Below are 21,880 nucleotides of genomic sequence, written 5' to 3' on the forward strand. Positions count from 1 at the left end.
TGTACCCAGCCCTTAGCCATGGCCATGTGTCTTTCCCTGAAGCTGCTAAGGCACTTGGAGAGAACAGAATCACAGAGCAGCTGAGGCAGAAAGGGAACTCTGGAGATGGTCTAGCCCAAAATCTCTGCTCAAAACAAGCACGGCTGGATGAGAGTGCTAAGGATCATGTCCCATTGTGGTTTGAGCATCTCCAAGGATGGAGACTCCATAACTTCTCCTGACAACCTGGTTCAAAGTCCAAGTACTCTCACAGTAAAAAAGTTCTTTCTTACATTTTGATCATGCTCTAGTACAGGAGACATTATTTCCTAGCACAGTCCCTCCATCTGGTCTGTCCACTGGGGAAGGAATGTTACCATCAACAGCCCCCTTTGGTATGCAGGTCATCTGCTGGCCTGGAGAACAGTGCCAGACTGTCTGAGTCACAGCTCCAAAGGCTGCAGGTGATCCAAAGAGTCTGGTGAAGGTCAGAGATGTGTGACAATTGCTGTTTGTTTGTACTGATTTGCAAAGAACGATCTGTGGTTAAAACAGGCTCTGGATGGCAGGCTGATGGCAAGTCCTTCCTCAAGTAAGGGACAGCCCAGTGGCACAACTGGAAAATGGAAAGCACAGCTGCAGAGGGGACAAACATCACATAGCAAGCACAACTCCCATTTACTGCAGGGAGGAAGGAATTCAGTAGCTAATCAAGTGACTCGGAGATATGCTATGTATTTCTCAGACCTATGCAAGCTTAGATAAAAGAAAGAGTTGCATTTTTTGGATGACAAGTTCCTCAAAGCTTTTTCTCTTTCTTAATTGAAACAGGTTTTTTTGAACCTGAGAAAAAGCCACAAACAATGAAAGGCAAACAAAATATTCTTCAAAGAAAGTGCAATTTAAGAAAGGGTTCAATTAGAAATAAAACTTTACCCTAAGATAAAGCACTTTAAATGCCATTTGCTGTATTTGTTTCTGAAGTCTTCTAACCAGATGAGTTTTGAAAAGTTTTCTTTGCAGCAATAATAGATCAGACACCCAGCAGGCTGAAATACTGACAGCTCTGTTTTATAGAAGGATGCTGTTTGGCCACGCATACAAAAGACCACAAGAATTATTCTTCTCTTCAGTTCTTCACTTCAAACCCTTTGACAGAAATTCCACCCACATAGCCAAATACAACCACACCAGCTGAGCATATCTTTGGGTCATGGCACAGTTACCAACGTAACTGAATGCTCATAAATGCTCTAAGTGTTACATACGAAACACAGCCTCTGTCAGAAACTCAGCACAAAGCTGTTTTCTAAGCCATAAAAAATATTTGATAAAATTATGTCCTTTAAGAAGCATGTCTCTAACACTCTCTTTCTTGCACTGGACCCAGTAAAATGTGACAAAAGGACTACTCTTCTTTCAAACAAATGGCCACCTTCCCATCTATAGCCAACATGGCATGTCCTCTAGTACTGCAATAAAGCTGTTGCACTCCTTTTTATCCTCTTAAATAACCTCAAATTCCAAGTTCATCCTGCTGGCTGTGAGGTATTATAGACCGGGATCAATTAACTCCAGCATGTAGTGCCCTTCCAGCTCAGAATACTGTACAATTTGTACCAAGTTTCCCATTATGACAGGAAAGGGACAAGAAGAAATCTGATCAGTGTCTTTGATCTACAAGAATCATCAGGAATTGTCAAAATGGGAGACCAAAGCATGCCACTGCAAACCTCCCTATCCTTATCCTATCAAGTTCTCAAAATTACTGCTGCTGCTATCTTGTTTGCAAGAAGGCTGACAAGCTCAGAAAATTGACCCACGATGCCAAAAGTACCTGACCATATGCCTTTCTAGTCTACTCTTCCACAGGACAAAGCTCTGGCTTTGTTGCTGCAGATAAGCAGACAAAACCTGCTCAGCCCTTGCTCTCACAGCCATAGCTTACTGCATTTCCCATACTTAAAGGGGAGAGAAGGATGCCAAGCTTGCCCATGGGAGAAGCCTGAAACTCACCCAGTGCTGCAGATGCTCATGCTTAAAGCTGAGCAGCTGCAGCCTCCCAGATTTTGCAAGCAAACTGTGTAGCATCTCTGCCTCTTCTAGGCAGCAGGAAGACAGTGCCTTATCCTCCGGCTCCTCTCTATTGAGTTGAAGCAGAGCACCACCAGCTGCCAAGAGCTTAAGGCTCTTGTACAATACGATTCACCCTCTAGTGGATGACACAGGACCTGTTTACTTGCACATAAATTTGGGTAACTGCTGGTCAGGTGGGTAAATTCTATCCTAGTCTGGATGACATTTTGCTCATCTAACAGCTTCTAACAATCAAAAAAAAGCCAGATGATTAAGCCTACATAAAAGCCAGCACATAAATCCATGGTATAGGATCAGGGTAACTTTCTAAAGCAGAGGACTCTCCAACTTACAGTTGCTTACTCTGATGCAGGAAATTAGTAAATACATTAAACAGAAGGTAAATTTAACAGATTTTATTAAATTTACATATAAATTACATTCCTGTGTGTCATGCATGATTGTATCTTTAGATACATCCCATTCTGCTTTGAGTGAAGACAAGGATGACATCAGTGTAGTTTTGCCACAAGTAAGGGATTCAGGCCCATCACATCCAAGCATACCAATACTCCCTTGGATGAAGTCTGTTCTTTTAAATGCTCTTGATAGTCACCATTTGTACTGCTTTGCATCACCAAGAGGCCTCAGAGCATGTAAACTACATTGCTTCCAGAAGAAGCTGGAACAGAAATTTCCAGATGCTATAAGGAGAAACTCTACAAAGTAGTCTAAAATAAAGGCTTCCAAAACATACACCATGTAGATGCCAGGTTCTCTTCACCCCACTCCTCCTGGCTGCACTGTGCTGACACTCAGCAATAAGGTAGATCAGGTACTGTATCTCTACAAGGAGATCCTCAGAACCGGCAATTCCTTAAGCAAATGACAAGTTGAATTTTTCAGCTTTGTGTGCGCCACTTTGGAGAATGAGATTTACTCCAACCCTCGATACAGAGCTAAATGTTTACGGCTTTCTGATCTAGTACCATATAGAAGCACAATTGGAAAGGTCACAGATTCAAAATAAATTTTTTGGACATCTATTTCTCTGTTTTGGGGAATCGGTGAGAAAGTTGGTATTTGCAACCCTAAAAATATGAACTGTGCAAGTTACAATGAAATCCGGTGGATAGGGAAACCATTATGCCCTTTGAAAACCCAAGCCTAAAGTGCTTTGAGAACTGAAAATCCATCGTATTTTGTAATGATATTTATGAAGAAAAGTATAAAATTATATTCACCATCCTGGTAAGACACTTGCTACAACCAAGAAAAAAATTTCATATATATTTGTCATATATCAGTTTTAAGCTTCCTCTAACAAGTAATATACACCAAAGACATTTTCAGCTGAAGAGGCTGAAATGAAATTTGTTAGGCTCAGACCCATGGAACCAGTCTGACCGTGTTTATTCCCTATGTAGAAATTAAACCACCAAGTTTGTTTCTGAAGCTCACAACATTCCACAAGAAAAGTTCCTGGAGGAAAAAAAAATTAAGTGCCAGGTGTACACAAGTATAGAATACACAACTGCAGACCTTCTCTTGGCTTCTAACTATTCCAGTACCTCCAGTGAGGCTCTAGAAAAGCATGGTTCTCTGTACTGACAAACAGATCACAGGACACGTAATCAAAATACTTCTGTTATCACTGCTCTGGAGGGATCGCTGCTCTGGCAGCACTGGCAGCGAGCTGCACAGTCCAGAGGGGATCCCTGAACTGTCATTGACTTCGCCAGCTGACTGGTACTCAACTTGAACAACACTGATCCTAAGACTGATCACTAAGGGCCCATTTCCCCCAGCCCTTCTAACTGAGAGCATGCTGAAAGCCTGCTGTTTGCCTTTTCTAGCCTGGCATAAGATTCTTGCTTGCTTGCCATGCTGGACCAGCTCCGAGTCTTGGCAGTGTGGCCAGTATCTCCTCTGCTGAGTTCTTCCTCTTCTGAGCACAGAGGGAGAAGAGAGCAGTTGAGTGGATCATTATCCAGCAATTAAGTCCAAAGCACTTGCTGTTGTGAGGATCAGGATCCACATGAGGTGTTGGAGACCTTGCAGACACACCAAGGAGAGCATCCTCATCAAGAATAGGCGTGTTCTTCTGCTGGGTTGTAGAAAGCATTGGATATCTACCTGGCTGACAGAAACATGGGCTCCTGAAAACATGAAGTCAGAGAGAATATGAGGTTTGTGTGGTTGAGATCAAATCAGTACGCTACAGTCTGGCAATGCAACACAGGCAATCCTTACTTTCTGTGAGGAGAGAGAGATCTTTACATAAGATTTCTGGGCCTGTCAGAAGTTCTGCCCTGCTCTGAAGGAGAGGGGAATTTCCACTATAATGCAAAAACTTTTTTTTTTTTTTTTTAATAGGATGCAGCTAAAGATGCACATATAAAATTATAAAGACTTGAGAACAGCATTCACAAGAATAAGAAGTTTAAGAAGTTTTTTTTTATGATGGTCATACTAAGATTGTTACAATCATCCATCCTGCACAAAAGGCAAAGGACTTTTATTCAGAAAAATACACTCTGGAAAGATAAAAATGGAAATTAATCCAGCCAAATATTGTGCTATGACAACAGACTGGTATAAACATAAAGTGGTTTTTGGTCTTAAGTCCAGCAATCACTCCCATGGCAAATGCTGTGGTAGAGGCTGTTTATATGAAGCGATGAGCGGGCATACTTTCACTTGTTCAAAGAAGGGGGATGCAAGCTGGTGTTTTCCTTTAATTTCTTTTTCAGGCAAGGAAAAATTCTCTATTCACTTAAGTAACAGTCTGATGTTAGGAACCAGAACTTCTCTAAGCCATCTTCCATTCTTCATTATAGTACACTCCCTGGAATGATGCAGGAGAAAGCTCAAGAATTCAGAAGAACAGCAGCCTTGCTGGATTGTAGCTTGTCAATAGGTAGGGCCTTGTGAGCACACAGCAAATGGATGGGCCAGGTTTCAGTTATAGCTTGTCTTGGATGCTGGTAGATGATTGTTTGGGCTCAAACATTTTGTTTGGGTATAAAAGCTGGGACCGAGACATGTGGCCACGGAGAAAAAAGGGTCAATATATTGCATATAGACAAAAGGCAGTTGTCTCTCTCACAGACTACTTCCTGAACAAACAACTGTCACATGGATCAAGTCCATTCCTGTCTGGCTGTAGGCCAAAGCAGTTTCAAATCCTCGACTGCTCCAAGCTTACAGGTACTTTATACATGACCACAAGCTAAGCCAGCAGTTGCTTAGAGGGTGACCACAGAGCAGGATGTGTCAGAGGAATAGCTGTACACAGCCCACAAAACTTAACTATCTCCAGGTTTCAGATGCCCGTTTTGGAGTGGATCCAGTTTCGATAGTAAGTAACTCGTGTGTACACTCCTGGTTTATTTTGCTTGCCACATTCATCTCCCCAGCTCACTATTCCCACAAGATACCAGATTCCTCTGGAATTCGCATGCACCAGTGGCCCACCAGAGTCACCCTAAGGAGAAAAATGGCAACAGACAAAAAAAGTAAGCAGTGTTCACCTCACTAATGAACTCAAATTCTCAAGTTCTTCTGTTCAACTGGCAGGTATTTTTCTCTAGACCTCAGCTATAATTCATATAATTCTCTAGACTCAGCTAATTATAATGTAATAAGTTCTACACATTTTACTGACAAGACAGAAGCTCACAGCCTATGTCTAATCCAGTCTCTCCCAGTCCACACCCTCACATCTGCATTCTCTCACTTGTGCATTGTATATAAACCACATGCAAACTGAAGTGCAGACTTCAGCCCATGAGCCATGAAGGTCTTCATTTGTATCTATCAAGATACTGAAACTCAAACTTAAGATTGCCCAAAGTACATTTTATTTCTAGAAAACATCACCTTCCACCCCAGCTATTTCCTTTTTACTACTGCCTATATAGAGACTTACCTGGCAAGCATCCACCTGCCCCTCCAAGTATCCAGCACACAACATTCCAGGTGTTATCGCTCCACCGTACACTTGTCTCCTATTACAAACCTCAGTACTTATAATCCTCACTTCCGCTTGTCGAAGCTGATTAACACTATAGCCTAGAAGGAGAAGTGGCATTAGAATTTGCAGACAGCGTAGGCAACATAAAAAACTCAAAGATTAGGAGTAGGCAAATTTTCCTGCTGCTTTTCTGCCATCACAGGCAGTTAAGGGAGCTACCCAGACAATGTCTCAGGAATAAGAAAGTTCCCCCACCACCAAAGTCCTTAACTTATTCCCAAATATAGCTCCTATCTATCTTTCATCATCACCAGATGCTCTTTGACATAATGGACAAATGGATTTTTGTACGTATTTCAGTGTTGAATTCAACTGTAGGGTACATGGTATGTCCTTCCTATCATTGAAAAGACCCATTTGGTTAACTGCAGCATAGCTTTGGACAATCGCTACACATACCAGGGGTCTCCCATGGAAAATAACCTGTACAGTTCAGTGGCTCTCTGAGCAGATAAATCTACAAGCAGATTTATAGTCCCATCATCTCTAACCTCAAGGACATGGACTAATTTGAAAGAAGCTCACTCAAATCACTGGACAAGGCCTGGTTTATGACCAAAGAGAGAATAACTGATGAAAATTGTCATGGTGCACCTATGAAAAATCTGAATAGCAAAAGAACTCATGTCAGAGCTAAACCCAGAGGGACTGGAGAACAGAATGTATTCAACTAGCACTGTGTGTGCAGCAACTAAGAAAAGCTGCTCTTAAAAATCCCATAAGACTAACCTTCCCCCCATTTCCAATCCACTGGCCGAGCCAGAAAAAAAACCAGCTAACTAAGTCTAAACGTATCTCATTAGGACACACACCTATTAAACACCAAGTGTAAGGAATTTAAAATTAAAAAAACCCCATAAAACTAACATCAGTCATCCCAGGAACATGTGTGACAGGGCACACGGAGGCAAGAGACACCCACCATCATTCTCCAAAGCTCCCCAGCCAGTGACAAAACAGGAAGTGTTGTCTGGGAAAATGTGAGATGCTTCAGGAAGGCAGACACTGTGCACATCACTTGTGAACTCAATAGCAGAGGCAAGTTCCACAACAGCCACATCATGTTCATGATCAAGGAGAAAGTCACTGTATCTTTCATGAACAATAATTCTCCGGACAAATTTTTTCTGTTTTGGAGGTCTCAGCAGAATTCCAAAGCTGGCAGTCCACCTCCGAGGATCTCTTACTCTGTAAGATATTTGAGGTTATGCCAGAGCCACACAAAACAAGATCCTTAAGGGAGCTTAGCTCTCTCTTTAAGCATCAAAAAGCAATGTGACCAGGTTTGCCAAAGGGAAGGAGAAGAGTCAAACTTCATTATCTTTCAGCAGGTACAGATATTGGAGGGTCACAAAAGGTCAGAGCACCCAAGAGTCCTAAGGCCTGTAGGATCAGAGAGGTGCTGATGACTTACCCTCTAAAGCAGTGGGCTGCAGTCACCAGCCAGGTGTTACTGATGATTGATGCACCACAGCGATGGCTCCCATCGAGCTGAATACTGGCCTGCCATGGCCATTCTCCCTCCCGTGCACGCTGCCCACCAGTTATTCTCTCCACTCCTGTGAAGGAGAATGCCTGTCTTCGTATCCCGCAGCCTGTCAAAGAGAAGACAGCTCTGCTTTAGCTGATTGAAGGCCTTCGTGGCTTCAGGCAGAGGCGTAACAGGGCAGGAGTCTCTCTCAAGAGACAGCCCTCACCTAAAGCAAGGAAACCAAGTGCCATGGTCATAAGTGTCTCAGGATAGATGCAGGGTAAACAAAGAAGTTTGGTTGAAGACTCAGTACTTTTTCATTAAGCCAGCTTTCAGACACACAAGCCCATATGAACTCCCATGGGACCTGAAGGCTGTGTATCTGAGATGCTGAAAAAAATGAGATTTCATCAGGTCGCCTCCAGATTAGTCTTGGCAGCAGCAACAAAAATATAGTATCCTCTTCTCAACAATTTACTTACAGCCACTGTGCCAACAATCAGGTATTACCCAGCTGAAAAAAGTTAGATTCAAACCAGTTAATTCTCAGAGGCCATTTGAAGATGGAAAGCTAACATGCAAAGTCTTCAAGACTGTGCAGGGGACTGATGGAGTGCCCTGTGAGGGTACTTATACTGTCTCCCGGTTGCCAGAGAAGCTTTAAGACATCAAGGGGGAGCACAACAGGAGAAGGAATGAGAACCTGCCACTCTCCAGGGCTGTGCCACTGCCTTACTCTCAGTGTGGACAGCTCTTCTCCCTCTGCCACCCTCTGGCCTTTCCTTAAAGTTTAGCTCAAATCTGACAGACATCTATTGCCAAATCTTTATTCAGGGAGGAGGGGGAAGGAGGGAACGTTTTTTGAAGGATTCCAGCAAGAATCATGGCCCACAGCAAAACCACAGTCCTGCAAATTTGCTAACAACAGCTCACTACATGTCCCTACTTCCAACCACCAACATTAAAGCAAGTGCTTCCCACCACCAAGCCAGAATGCTTGATTCTACAAATATATAGAGCCAGTAAGACTGCAAGGAAATGAGCTGAAGTCTTCCCTGGCTTATGCACTGTCTACTGCTCTAGTATCTACAAAAAAATTCTGTTTCCAACTTGTATCACAGAAGTATAAGGATTTTGTAACCATAGAACCCCTAGCACCATGTATCTGGACATTTCTAGAAAAGCATTTGTACTTACAGTTGTTTAAAAGGTTGTCTCCCTTTTCCTTGTTCAACTCTGAAATGAAAAGCAAAGACTACAGTAAGTATATCTCATATACTCCATGATCGAGCCCAGACTCTTGCCCTGTACCCAGGAAAACACAAATTAAATGGCTTGCATTGCTGCCTGGAGTGACATTACAAGAAGAAGTAATTTGCTCTGTTGGAGAAGTTTGGTTAAGCCTCTGTTCCTCACTGAAAGTATAAGGCCACAGGATGCACCTTTCTTGCCTTAGCTCAGAGCTAACAAAAGCAGCAGATGACTGCAAGTGAGTCCAAGTTACATCTACATGTACAATGTTCACAGCCACCAGCAAATGCCTACAGGCCTTTGTTCAGGTTTAGTGTGGCGAGGTGGTCAAAAGTGTCTCCACAAATCCTCAGTGCTGGGATTGACTGAAGGTAAACTGCAACATTTCTAATTTCTTTACTACAAAAACCCCTCTGTCAGAGTCTGATGGCAATCCATGACAGATTCATGGAAGAGGATTACTGCCCAGGGATCCTCAGGATCTTGTTATGGACACTTGCTACAGCAATCTGTCAAATAATCAAAGGAAATGGCAGAGGGTAGAGAAGGGAACCACCTCAGCCTTCCATTTTTTAATGGCTTGAGGACTCTGCATTTCAGTGCCTGGTGATAAAGGTTCTTATTCAATTTACTGTGCGGCTTAAAGCAGTTTGTGAACCCATGGTCACAAAGTTGGGCCTTTTTTGTTGAATTGAGGGGGTCTATCTCATTCAACACAACTAGGTCACACAGGGAAAGCCTATGATGCACAGAGAAGAGCTCACACTCATAAATCAGTACCAATATGTTTTAGTTCTTTCCATGCTCCATCTTTCAACTTCCCAGGCTGTCAGCCTAACAGATGATTTTGAGATAAAAAAAGAAAACAAGAATACCCCATATTTGCATACTAAGGTGAAATTCATTACACTAAGAACAGCAAAGTGTGAGGAACAAATTCCAAGCTGAAAACACAAACCTAAGGCACTTGCCTGTGAGTCTAACAGTAGACTGGTCAACATTCAGGTATGTCGAGGTTGCCTTCAGTCTTCTGAGTAACACACGGTTGACTTGACCCCAGGTCGTTGCTTCACTGTCAGCAGAGGGAAATTTAAATACCAGAACAACAGATGCAAGCACTCCACCAGGATCTGGGCTACAAACCAACAAAAACAAATGGTGTCGTTCTCTTCACCCACTAATGCTCCTGGTTCTGCTTTGCACTGCCTGCCTTCTTTATAAGTGAACAGGTCTGGTCTGCACAGATGTCTAGAACAAATAGCATGGCTGTGGTCTAGTAAAGGAAGATGATGACATGTCAGCAGGCAGCAAAAGCTTCTTGCTATGACAATGATCAGAGGGAATTTTCTGGGAACTGTTATAAGCAGTAGAGCTGAGAAGCAAAGAAGGGATCACTTTCTTTTGCCTCCACAGAGGTCCTTATTAGTAGGACACAAATGTCAGTGGGAACAATACAGCAAACTAAAACCCTTCAACAGATATCCAGCAGGCCATTCCTAACAGCCATTCAAAAGATCCAGTTACAAAAGAAGTTAAAAAGGTCTTTTGGCATTTCTTTCCATTTAGGTCACTTGTCCATTTCTTGGCCAGTTAGATCCATCGTGTTTAGATACAACATTCTCAATAGCTTGAGGTCACTTACTCACACCATAAAATATTGGACTCAATATTTTAAACTAACAGTCTAAAAAAAAACCAACTGAAGCTTTGAGGGAAAGAGAGCAGAGATGCAGCTAAGATGTTCCAGTGCCTAGTTGTACAAAGTATCTGTAGTGAAAACAAGTTTGGAAGAGATCAGCCTAAAAGGTGTAAAGAAGTCACTTGGACTCTAGCTCCCAAGCTCTGCAATTTTCTTGATGTACACTGTGGAAGGCTTGTGGAAGAAAGCAGCATCAGAAAATGATGTAGAAGCATATTACTCATTCCATCTAGAGACAAGTAAAGGCAAAAAATCCCAGAAGTGTTGTGACAGACATTCGTGGGAAGTCTGGCATTTTTTGCTATCTAGGGAAAAATATTCCACAGCAGAACTGAGCCTTATAGAAGTACAACTCCAAAATAAAGTAACATGGAGGAGAGGGAAGCAATTGTTCTTACCACTAAGAGTGATACATAATTACTGCAGAGGAAAGATTTTCATCTCTCACATAGAACCCTCTACTATATCCATGTCTTTGTTCCCTCCTCTATATCTATGTATCTCACAGTGGAATAATTTATTCCTTCAGACCTTTTCACAGAGGGAGGAGAATGGTCATCTCCTACTGTACATCATGCAGAGGGGTAAGCACCAGCCTGACCTTCCACAGGAAGAAATAAGTGTGAAAAAGATCTTATTCTGCATCTCTCAAGCTGTTAGCTAGCAGTGAAGATGAGGATCACCCAATAATCCAGTTACTGTTACACAAACAACTGGTGTACAGGTAATCAATCTGCAGAAGTATAAGGCCAAACTTCTCTTCCTTGCTGACCTCTGAAGGTAAGTGAGCCCTCAGTTGTGAGCACTGGAGGATGGTAACAACCAGACAAGGCTTAGTCACCCTGCTGGTGTAACCCAAGCATAAGCAGCCAGGAGCGCTCCATATGGCCAACAGGTAGGAAGAAAAGGTATTTATCACATCCCTGCTTATTCCTGGCCTTCACATTACTTACCTTAGACTGACCACATGGGACCTGATGTATCTTTTACTTAGAAAGGACCCCTTGAATATTTCAGATATCTGTTAAAAGAAAAGAGTGTGTTAAAATGCAAGTGCAATAAGCACATGCTTTCACAATATAACAGTCTCATGAGCCTCTGAAACACAAGAAAATGCCTTCAGATCTCCACCTCTACACCAAAGCTACCAGTAAATTTCCATCAGAGGATGCAGATCCAAAATAAACAGCTGAGTTGTCTGACTTCACTGTCCATTCTGCTCTGTTGTTGCCAGTTCCACCACAAGGTGTCTGGAACAGACAGCACCTGTGCTTACCATCTGCTTGTGTGCACTCGACTATGCATCTTTGACCCACAAGAGCAAGGTGTGAAAGGTAAGGCCAGCCATGTAGGAATGAGGCACAATCACCTCTATTTCCAACCACACAATTGCAGAACTCTTCACCACAGGTCCAGTGTAAACAGAGAAACTTTTAGTTTACCATGGTTTCAATATCTTCGCTTAGGTTCCTGAACTCCTCCGTAGTTTGCCTTTTGTACTGAGGACTGTAGTCGACATTGGTGATTAAGAAAGATGCATTGTAATATCTGTCTTGATCTAGAGACAAGAAAAAAAAAAGGAAAGGTAGCTCATCATCTTTAGTACAATTCAAATATGCATGGTATCTCACAGAACATGGCACAAGCAAGGGTCCCAGGCTCTGGCAGCAATCCTGTCAGCTATGAAATTACAGCTTTAGCAGCACTTTGGGAAAAGGGGGTTGCAGACCATCCTGTTGCTTCATGGACCCTCTAGGGGCTCATTTCTTCTTTGAGGACCATCCCAAGGAGCTCTAAATTACACCCACTGCAACATTTGCCTGGGGTCCCTCTTCTTGTTGGCCTGAGGTCAGACGCATTGACTCCTCCCTAGCTGCATGCTGGCATGTCCCTGCCTCTCTGAGAGGCACATGGGGCAGAGCTGTTTGCATCCGTTCAGCAGTCGGGTTAAGATCTGGTTCTTGAGTGAATGGCAGAGAGGGGCCCTGTAACAGAGCTGGCAAAAAGCAAAGCTGAGCTGTAGCTCTGCCACTGCTCCTTCCGGTGTCCTAGTGCAAGCCACAGCTTCATCAACTTTTGGCAAGCTGAGATGGCAACATGATTCATTCCATTCCAGCAGGAAAGCATTTAAAAAAACTCACACTGGTACCTCAGAGACTGGGAATGGAATGACTCAACTTCATTCATGAGGCAAGTGACTGGGAATGGAATTAATTGCCTTCAAGTCACGAGCCATTGTGGTTGGACTTGGTGACCTTAAAGATCTTTTCCAACTTTAAGGATTCTGTGATCTGCTACTGAAACTGGGCCCTTGGCAACCAGAACTGAGTCCTGGGCTCTGAAAAGCCTAAACCTCTGCCCTCTCTCTTTCTGGAATATTCTCAGCTAGAGGGGTCAGGCTGAGTTTCTGTAAAAACGCCACTCAAGGCTAAACTTACAATGCATAGCCTGAATAGTAGATACACCTCTGGCTTATACAGAAGACTGCTATCCTTTGGTCAGCCATGGATACCAGTGGAGACACCAGGGCAAAAATCAAGAAGAGGGTTAAAACTGAAATCCCTGCTTCAAGTAAAGCACATTTCAAGTATTCTTATGGATTCAGATCAATTTATATCTCAAATAGCATTTAGAAAGTTCTTATGTGAGTTCTATTCCAGGGGCAAATTGCATGCCTAAATCATCAGGCAAGACCAAAGTGAAACAGATTCCTGAAGGCTTGTGACAACAAAATAGTGGGGCATTTACCGTGGCACAAAAGAAATGTAATCAAGCCAATGATGAGGGCTAAGCCTACTATCACCGACACAACAATGACGGCGATCTTCCATGGCTCCATACGCCTTATTGCTCGGTCCATCAGGATCACTGCCTGTATTGAAAAAAACAAAATGGAGAAATTCAACTCTAGTACAAAGACAGTAGTACATCCTGAGTGTAATCATATCTGGCACAGCTTAGCTCAGCTGAAAAACCCCACAGAATGAGGTAGGTTGGGAAGGACCTCTGGATTCTGAGGGTCTGACTGTTTAAACTAGGCCCCACTAAAGCAGGTTGCTCCAGGTCTTGTCCAGTCAAGTTTTTAGTACCTCCAAGGAGAAAGATAACGCAGTCTCTCAAGATCTCTGGTCCAATCACTGCCCATTCACATGGCAAAAGCTTTTCCTTTATATTTAGTCAGATTTTCCTGTGTTCTAACTTGTCTCTGTTGCTTCACATACATCCTGAGAAAAAGTTGTGTAGGTATTGCTAGTAGAGACAATTTAACTTCCAGAAATATTACACAGATTTCAGGTGCAACCGACTGCCCACACAGGCACTTAAACTGAATATAAATGTAATAATTCATGACTGATGAAATAACCTCTGCTCCAAGGATACTCTAGGCAACCAGAGATGCCACATAATACACAGCTTTGGTTATTTTTAGTTGGTATGAGTAGTAACATTTATTGAGTCCCTGCAGGGCCTGGGGCTTATTGCTCCAAAGCCACGCATACATTGAAAGAGACCACATCCTGTCTCCTGCCAGACAATTTATAGAGAAAGAGGTACTTGTGTGTAAACATGACATGGCAACAAGATTCAGACTTAGTAACTTTCTGAAAGCCAAGAGCAGACCTGTAAAATGGTTGAGAACTTGACTCACACATGGACAAAGGCACAGAAGACTTTTTCCTCCACTTATGTCCTCCAGTGCAGCATTAAGCGACAGAACACTAGGAAAAGTGCATTTTTGCGCATGCCCTTGGTAGCTTTATTGTAGGATGATGCAAAACCTTAAGAACAATTATTAAAGATCCCCAGTAAATCCACAATACACTATGTGGTAATTGTCATGCCACATACTGAGTCTCCACAACATGGTCTGCATTAGTACAAGGTATCAGAAAAACACCTGAGATAATCTCTCAGGTATCTTGGAGTGACAAATGGCAGCAGCCAGCCCTGGGGAGGAGGACTGGCTGGCTATTCACCATGCTGCTTTACACCCACTGATCCATGCTTGTATTGCTGTGAACCAGACATACTAAATGCTGTTTTCCCCTTTTCAGGCCTATGGCACAGTCATTTCAGAGCAACATCTGAGAAGATGGAGGCAGGAAGAGAGAATGAGTCTTTGCAGTTTTTCCGACTACAAGGTGGAAAAGAAGAAATCACAGTGAAAGTAGAGCAGGTTACCAGCAGAGGCTCCATCTCAGGAAATGAGCTGAGTGGGTAGATGAACAGTGAAGGTGAGGGTCTTGTGCACAAATCCAAGACAGCAAAAGACAGTGAAGTCTTGGGAGACTTCCCCAGAGTGGGAAGAGGGGGATGGTGTTATACCCTCTGCTCTGATGGGAAGAAAACCAAGTAAAGCCACAAGCAAGAAATGGAAAGCAAAACAAACAAAAGAAAAAAAAAAAACCACAGATCAGCCCTTCCACTACAGAGGAAGGACCTGACAAGTCTGCAGATGGCAAGGGTGTATTCAGCAAGTGACACGGAAGTTGGAACAACTTAAAGTTTAATCTCCTCATATAAAAGCTTGGTTTTGGCTAGTGAGAATGCTATCAGGCATCTCAGTCCATTACTTAAGAAGGGAAGCAGGCAAATTTTTTGCCCATTCAAACAGGTGGCATACCTGAAAGAAAAAGTTAAAACAGAGGAGCTTCAGACAGCATCACAACTGCAGGTAGTCACAAGCAGCAGCTTAGTGTTACCAAAATACACAGGAGAGGTGAGCAGGATCAAGTTTTCTGCTTCAGTCACATGCTGTGGAGAAACCAAATACTTCTCCTTCTGTTGTTCCTACTTTACTGGGGCAAAGTTCTGCTCTGGCAATGAACAGCCCAAGTTTCCCCCCACTAGACTGGCTCCATTTCCTGATGTTAAGGCTGTAGGGCAGTTGGTAGGAGTCTGAAAACCCAGGCTAGCCAAGATTACTTTCTTTGCAAACTTCAAGTTGCAATAAACGCATAAATAACACCCACTGGAACTCAACTGGCTCCACTGAGGCCTTGACTTCTCACCATCTAGACCTTCACTGGATACCTATCCATCAGCTCTGAGGGTGTAACAGAAAAAGAGATTCAGAAAAAAACCTAAAACCAGTGGAACTGTTCTGCCTCAGTTTCTTCAATATGCTGCAGCCTTCCATGGAACACTCCCATACCCATCTCACAGCCTTTCCCAGTCCCGGGGAATTACAGCATACCTCATGGGCAGTCAATTATTACCCTTGAGGGCAAGCCTCTTGGCTAATCAGAACAGCCCACTATGGCAACATGCCTCTGCCCCTCCTTAGCTAGCCACATCTCATGCTTGAAAAAGGCAGCTTTTGCATCTCACTTTGCTCTCCTCACTGGAGAGCTTTTGCTTCCAGCCTGAGCCCCTCCCGTCCATCTCAATCAGACTGGTTCCCTGTCCTGCAGCTGAACCCACTCCAGCGGGCTTCTACCTGAATGGTGATTGGAGCACCATGCTCTGGGCAGAGAACACACAGCACAGCCCTGGCAGCATATGGCTCACTCTGCAGATATTGAGGCAACTTTACTCTTGGATCATAACTGCTACATTTTGTGAACTGTATCCAGACAGATTTCCTCAAGACATGGCCTTATGCCAAAGCTACAAAAGCTTAAGATTAAAAAAACTGAGCATCTCCTTGCCTGTGAGACTCACGGTCTCAGAGACAGCACTATCCTTCCAACCATCTGTCTCTATTTCCTTTTTGTGCAAATACCAGCTACAGCAACAAACACTGGCAGCACAGACCCCCTTCTCCTCCAATGTTCCAGAATTGCTCGTTCTCCACCGGTCACACAGACTTGCAAAGGGAAACAGAAACCTTACGAAGTGCTGTAGTGCCGAGGGAAATGGAAACATGGGAGATGAAGAATAAAAGCCTACACCACTTCTAATGCTGATTTCACTTAAATTTGTTTTAAGAAAAACATTTCAAGCATTCATATCATAGAATCATAGAATGGTTTGGGCTGGAATGGACTCTTAAAAATCATCTAGTTCCAACCCCCCTGCAATAGGCAGGGACACCTTGCAGTAGATGAGGTTGCTCAAAGTCCCACCCAACTTGGCCATGAACACTTCCAGCTAGTGATCTGGCATCCACAACTTTTCTGGGCAACCTGTTCAAGTGCCTCCCCACCTTCACAGTGAAGAATTTCTTCCTAGTATCTCCCCGGGAGCCTCCTCTTCTCCAGGCTGAACAGCTGCAATTCTCTCAGTCTGTCTTCACAGGAGAGCTGTTCCAGCCCTGTGACTATCTTCATGACTCTTCTCTGGCCTTTCTCCAAAAGGTCTGTGTCCTTCTTGTGTTGGGCTTATCCAGAGCTGAATGAGTACTCCAGTACCCTGCAAGAGCAGAGTAGAATCACCTCCCTCAAACCACTGGCCACACTTCTTTTCATGCAACCACGGTTGGCTTTCTGGGCTGTGAGTACACGTTGCTGGGTCATATTGAGCTTCTCATCCACCAACACCCTCGAGGTGTCAACCAACATCCACGTACAGGTAATTAATTTGTATATAGGATATACAGATTAAAACCAAACCAGTTTCCTCCCTTTAGCAGGATGTTTTTGACTTCCATCTTGCTAAGTAATAGAATAGGAAATAAAAAAATCTTTTGCAGTGGAAGCACCAAGACTCATCAACTCCCACAATGTACAGTTACCAGTATCCTTCAGCTGTAATGTCTGTGTGCAGGACCCAGCTCAGCAGCCCCCATGTTTTTTGGGGGATTTTTTCTATTTTATCTCACAACTAGGTATGCCTAGCTCCGCTGAGACAGAGGCTAGGATGGTTAGTGAAAGACAGTTCTTGTTCAGGTTACATCCACTCAATGCACTCATTATGGATACAAATTACACCTCCAACAAGCTCTTCCCTTCCCTAGCCTTTTTGCTATCTTGCCACGGAGGGCAGGACTGTCGTGCTCTACCAGAATAACAACCTGACAGGGATTCCTGAGCTTGGGACATCCAGCTCCATAGTTATATAGTTTAGTGGCAGGTGGATCCCCCTGTTTAGGAATTAGACATGGTCTTCTCTGCACTCTAGTAACCAAGTAAATTCTGCTCCACCCAGCAACACTCGCTGGCCAGAGGAACACTGATCCCCTGCAGTGCTAATGAAAGCCTTCAACCATGGATGCATCCTTCCTTTCTTCTTGTGGCAAAGAGACACTGTTTAATAGACAGGTATTCTCCTCAGAAGATCCCCAATACCACAGGTGTCTGTGTGATGCCTTCTAGAGTCTGGTGTTTTGTATAGCCTCACATTTGTTTCCTTGTATCACAGGCTTTGACTTTTTTTACTGCCCAAACTCCAGTAAGCTGCAAATTAACCCTTAGTGGGGCTGACAGGAGAATTCAGGTAACACCAACGCATTCACCCTCTAGCATGAATGAGAACTCACATCCTGCAGGAACAAACCTTAACAAGAGATCAGCAGCCAGGCTCCACTGGGAGACCTCGAAGGCCAAGTCCTCTCTGCTCTGAAAACTACCTCCTCATGGTCTATATCTGGCAGCTTTCAGTTTGCAGTGAATTAGTGAGAAGTTTCAAACCCAAGATCCTTTAGTTCAGTACAGACCTGCTTATCTTGGCAATATTATCAGTGAACATTAAACCTCCTCCAGCAATCCATGTTCTCATTTAAAACATGCGTCATTCCCAAGGGGCCCAAGATAATCCATGAAGACAGCAGCATCTCTCCAGTTCATATCACAGCTAATTTGGATCAGGAAGAGCAAACTCTTAAATCTCCTAGTTTACACACCTTGGCTCTGAGACAAAGACTGTGGTCACTAAAAAGTTATTCTGTACTGAAAAAAAAAAGAAGCCAAATTTATGATTTTGAAGACAGCTATGTTTTCACAGAATTAAGTATTTAAAATACACTAAAGTTGTGTTTAGAGATATATTAAATTGAACCTCAGTACACTATACTTTAATAAGTGAAACATGGCAAAAAATAAAGCTACAGTGTTATTGGCACATTATGAAGAAGAGTTCTACTGAAATTTTACAGAGCTAAAATTGTCTGGTCTTCCTTGTGAAACCAACGAGAAAGCACATAGGATTTCAGGTTGGACTTCTGATCAGCCCCAAATGAATTCTTTTACCTTTGAATTTGGAACATTTACCCAAAAGCAAAAGACAAGCACAATACACAGGTGCCAAGCTGGTTTTCCTCTCTCATCCTGTACCAAACTCCCTAAAAGGTTACTGTATTCATTCATAATGCAAGTGATGCAAGTTCAGCTCCCACCTCTGCCTGACAGGATTTGATTCACTATATTGAGATTATCCATCTCTTCTGGTTGAGTTACTGTATGTTATCAGAAGCCTCAGCAAGAGCAATACCAGCAAACTGATGAGAAAGCATCTGTTCAGACAAGAAAAGAAAGTGTAACTTTATCACAAGGTCCTAGTCACTGAGCTTCTGGATAAGCAGGGAACAGCTACCCTGTTCTGTTTTACATATCGGTGCTTGATATTTTTTGGCTTCTTAGGCTAAGCCCTCATAGCACCCCAAATGAGATTTGCTTTTAGATTAATCTAAGCCATGTTTTCTGGCACCAGCTCTTTACTGAAAGTGTTTTGCTATACTCCACATAGAAGAAAACGTGCAACCTCTTCTATGTGATCTGCTGCTGTCTTCCTATAATGCATTTATTATTACATTTTTTATTATTCTACCCCTGCTAACTGATCATCCACTATTCTCAGAAGAGCCAGTGTCAGAGTTTGGGTGGCACATCTGCTGAGGAGGGTCTCTCCATATTTACAGCCATGACCAGTTTTCCCAGTTGATGGATTCAGGCACATGCCTACAATCACTCTTCCTAGAAATAGGACCTTCCACAAGACAACTGAACGGACCAATCTGCTGGGCTGGTGAGCGTGACTTAAAAATCCAGACCAGGTCCCTGAAGCTGTCTACCTTGGCAAGGTGGTTGGGAATGGCAGCAACTGAGATACATCTGACTTAGTCCAGGAAGACTGTAGAAAAAGCACAGAGGCACGATGCAAGACATGCTAATTTCACTCCCACCTTTACCACAAACAACCGCCCCAACCTAGCATTCTCGTGTGCTCTTGCAGCACAGTCAGGACACACATTTCTAAAAGAATGGGACAACAACCTCAACTACTTTGAGAACTGAAGCAGAAGCAGCTAGTGCCTGCCTAAGTACTGCCAGACCCTGTTTGGATGAGGTCAGTTACCTACCAGCCTCAATTACTCAATGTTTGGTATCTCCTAAAGTATTCTGATACAATGAAAGACTTCCAAACACTGAAGGGATCTGCTGAGGGAAACCAAGTGTGCGTTCTTCTATGCGTCATACTGAATCAGCTTGATCTCCCCACACCCTTGAACATCCCACAAAAACAGTAGGTGCTGCATGCCACCCCTCTACAGTCAGATAAAGTATCAGTAATGTATTTGCCACTTACTAATTGAGCTCCTCCCCTTAACCATCCAATTTTACCAATGTCTTGCTGCTTCCCCAGAGCACACTTCAGTTGGGTAAAGACAACAGCTCCAAATACAGCTCTTGTCATTTCCTTCAAGATTTGAGGGCAGCATTGAGTCTGGGATGTCTTAACTTAGAGCTTCCCAGCAACTGTATCTGTGATGCCAAAATGCTGCTCATACAGGCTTCCTCGGTTATCCAATCATCTCTGCAATCAGCACAAAAGGTTTGCTGTTCCTTACTCTCTCATCCATTTTGCACATAACTGTTTGGAAGTTGTGACCTCTTTAATCGTTGGGATAGAGGTAGCCTCCTGTACCCCTACAACAATCTGTGGGATGTAACTGCAATGCCAGGGACTGAGATATCCTTGATCACTAAAATGTCTTTCTACGGTTGGCTGCCACAGCCAACATCTTGAGAAAGACAATCATGTTCTGAAACAAGCTTTAGCAGAAGTAGAAGGACTACTCCCTACATAAGGACTTGCAATCTGCATGAACACTGAGAGACCATCTCAGTGTAAAGAAAATATTAAGTACGTGGCCACTGATTGCAATCAGTTTAGGATAAATTTCTGTAACTTTTACATCGTCTTTACCTCTCAGATTTCCCCTTCCAGCTGTGTTGGTCATAGACAAGTGTCTTGTTCTGTTAGTTTGGCAGTCACAGATTTTAACAGTAGGTCTCTGCTTTCCAGCCTTCAAAAATAGCTCTGCCTGCCTCCCTTAGTCCTTCTTCGACTTTTGAAATCTACTCCAAAAGCAAGACACCACACAAGCAGTTACAGTCTCTGTGGGTTTTCAGTTTGGTTTTCATTCCAATGCAGGGCGGGCAAAATGTCAGGTGCCAGATTTGGTGTGTTTCCAAGCTGATTCTGCACAGATTAACACTTCACTGGCTGCATACAAAGTTCATGAAAATAAACAAAAGCACAAGAAGCTACTTTTACCAACTGTACTCCAGTCATCCTCTAGTTCAGCAGTTGTGCCTGCAACACATTCTAACCATGCTAGCACAAACGGTAGGTCAGTGTCTGGTCTGGAGATGACTGTCACCTGCTCTCCACATAGGTCAACCTTGATTTGCCATACTGTGCTGTAGATGAGCTGGAGAATTCTCAGAAAATAAATGCATTTTGGGTGAGGAGAAAGGCTGAAATGTCAGGAGTACTGATGCATGAAAGGCAAGCAAATCAGAAGCAAGCTCAGAACCAGTGCCATTCTCCCCACACCCTCACTCAAAACTCGAACTGCCCAATAAATCTACACATGATGTATCCATGCTGCCCAAAATACCAGAACAAGCCAGAAGCTTGTGGCACTCACCTCTGGGTACCACCGAGAGGTCAGCAAGAAGACCTTCTCTCTGGGAGATGCACCGTTCTGAACACCACAACACACTGTGCAGCATCTCAGTGTAGACTTGAGGCTTTATCTCCCGAATTAAGAAAGGAAGGAGTCATAGGCAAGTCAGAACAAACAAGTCCAGCAAGTCTCAGTGACAGAGGCTTACCCAGTAGCATGATTCCTCCCCTAAAACAATAACAAAACACTTCTTTCATCACACCTTTCATCCAGGAATCCTGAAATCTTTTCAGAGCATTAGTTACACCCTGCAACACCCCAAATCAGAAGAGCCATGAAAATTTTGCAAGGACGCAGAGTTTATTTCCTTCTTTGGTATAATTAAGACAAAATCAGAAATTGTGGGAAGGACCAATGCAAAAAGTTTTCATGTTCAAGAGACAATGTTTGGTCCTAGGCCAGGTATGGAGTTGACAAACTGATGTAGAATCAATTGTATGTGCCTCTTAACTCCCTTGAAGTTCCTTGAAATTCGTCATTTGGCCAGACAAGAACTTGCCCTCATAACAACAGCTA

The 21,880-nt window shown here is 43.3% G+C and overlaps 1 protein-coding gene across 1 annotated transcript; it reads right to left on the bottom strand.

The window, feature by feature from the left end:
• Window positions 1-2,456: 2,456 nt before the first annotated feature.
• Window positions 2,457-21,403, bottom strand: LOC104697301 (transmembrane serine protease 11E). The gene is made up of 11 exons (XM_019293216.2): window positions 21,326-21,403; window positions 13,261-13,384; window positions 11,955-12,070; window positions 11,466-11,533; window positions 9,785-9,948; window positions 8,760-8,798; window positions 7,506-7,686; window positions 7,014-7,279; window positions 5,987-6,129; window positions 5,369-5,542; window positions 2,457-4,214 (listed from the first exon to the last, which is right to left on the bottom strand). The coding sequence occupies exons 2-10, from the start codon at window positions 13,370-13,372 to the stop codon at window positions 5,381-5,383; spliced, it is 1,251 nt and encodes a 416-aa protein (XP_019148761.1). The 5' UTR covers window positions 13,373-13,384; window positions 21,326-21,403; the 3' UTR covers window positions 2,457-4,214; window positions 5,369-5,380.
• Between the last annotated feature and the right edge of the window lie 477 nt (window positions 21,404-21,880).

The sequence above is a fragment of the Corvus cornix genome, chromosome 4, assembly GCF_000738735.6.
Source record: "Corvus cornix cornix isolate S_Up_H32 chromosome 4, ASM73873v5, whole genome shotgun sequence".
Classification (NCBI taxonomy): domain Eukaryota; kingdom Metazoa; phylum Chordata; class Aves; order Passeriformes; family Corvidae; genus Corvus; species Corvus cornix.

Bases quoted from the DNA above. Each gene is read 5' to 3' on its own strand.
- LOC104697301 (XM_019293216.2), bottom strand. From the start codon at position 13,372: ATGGACCGAGCAATAAGGCGTATGGAGCCATGGAAGATCGCCGTCATT. The intron at 7,687-8,759 runs GTAAGTACAAAT...TCTCTTTGACAG, and splicing joins AGACAACCTTTTAAACAACT to GCTGCGGGATACGAAGACAG. The intron at 6,130-7,013 runs GTGGGTGTCTCT...TTCTCCTTCTAG, and splicing joins GGGAGCTTTGGAGAATGATG to GCTATAGTGTTAATCAGCTT.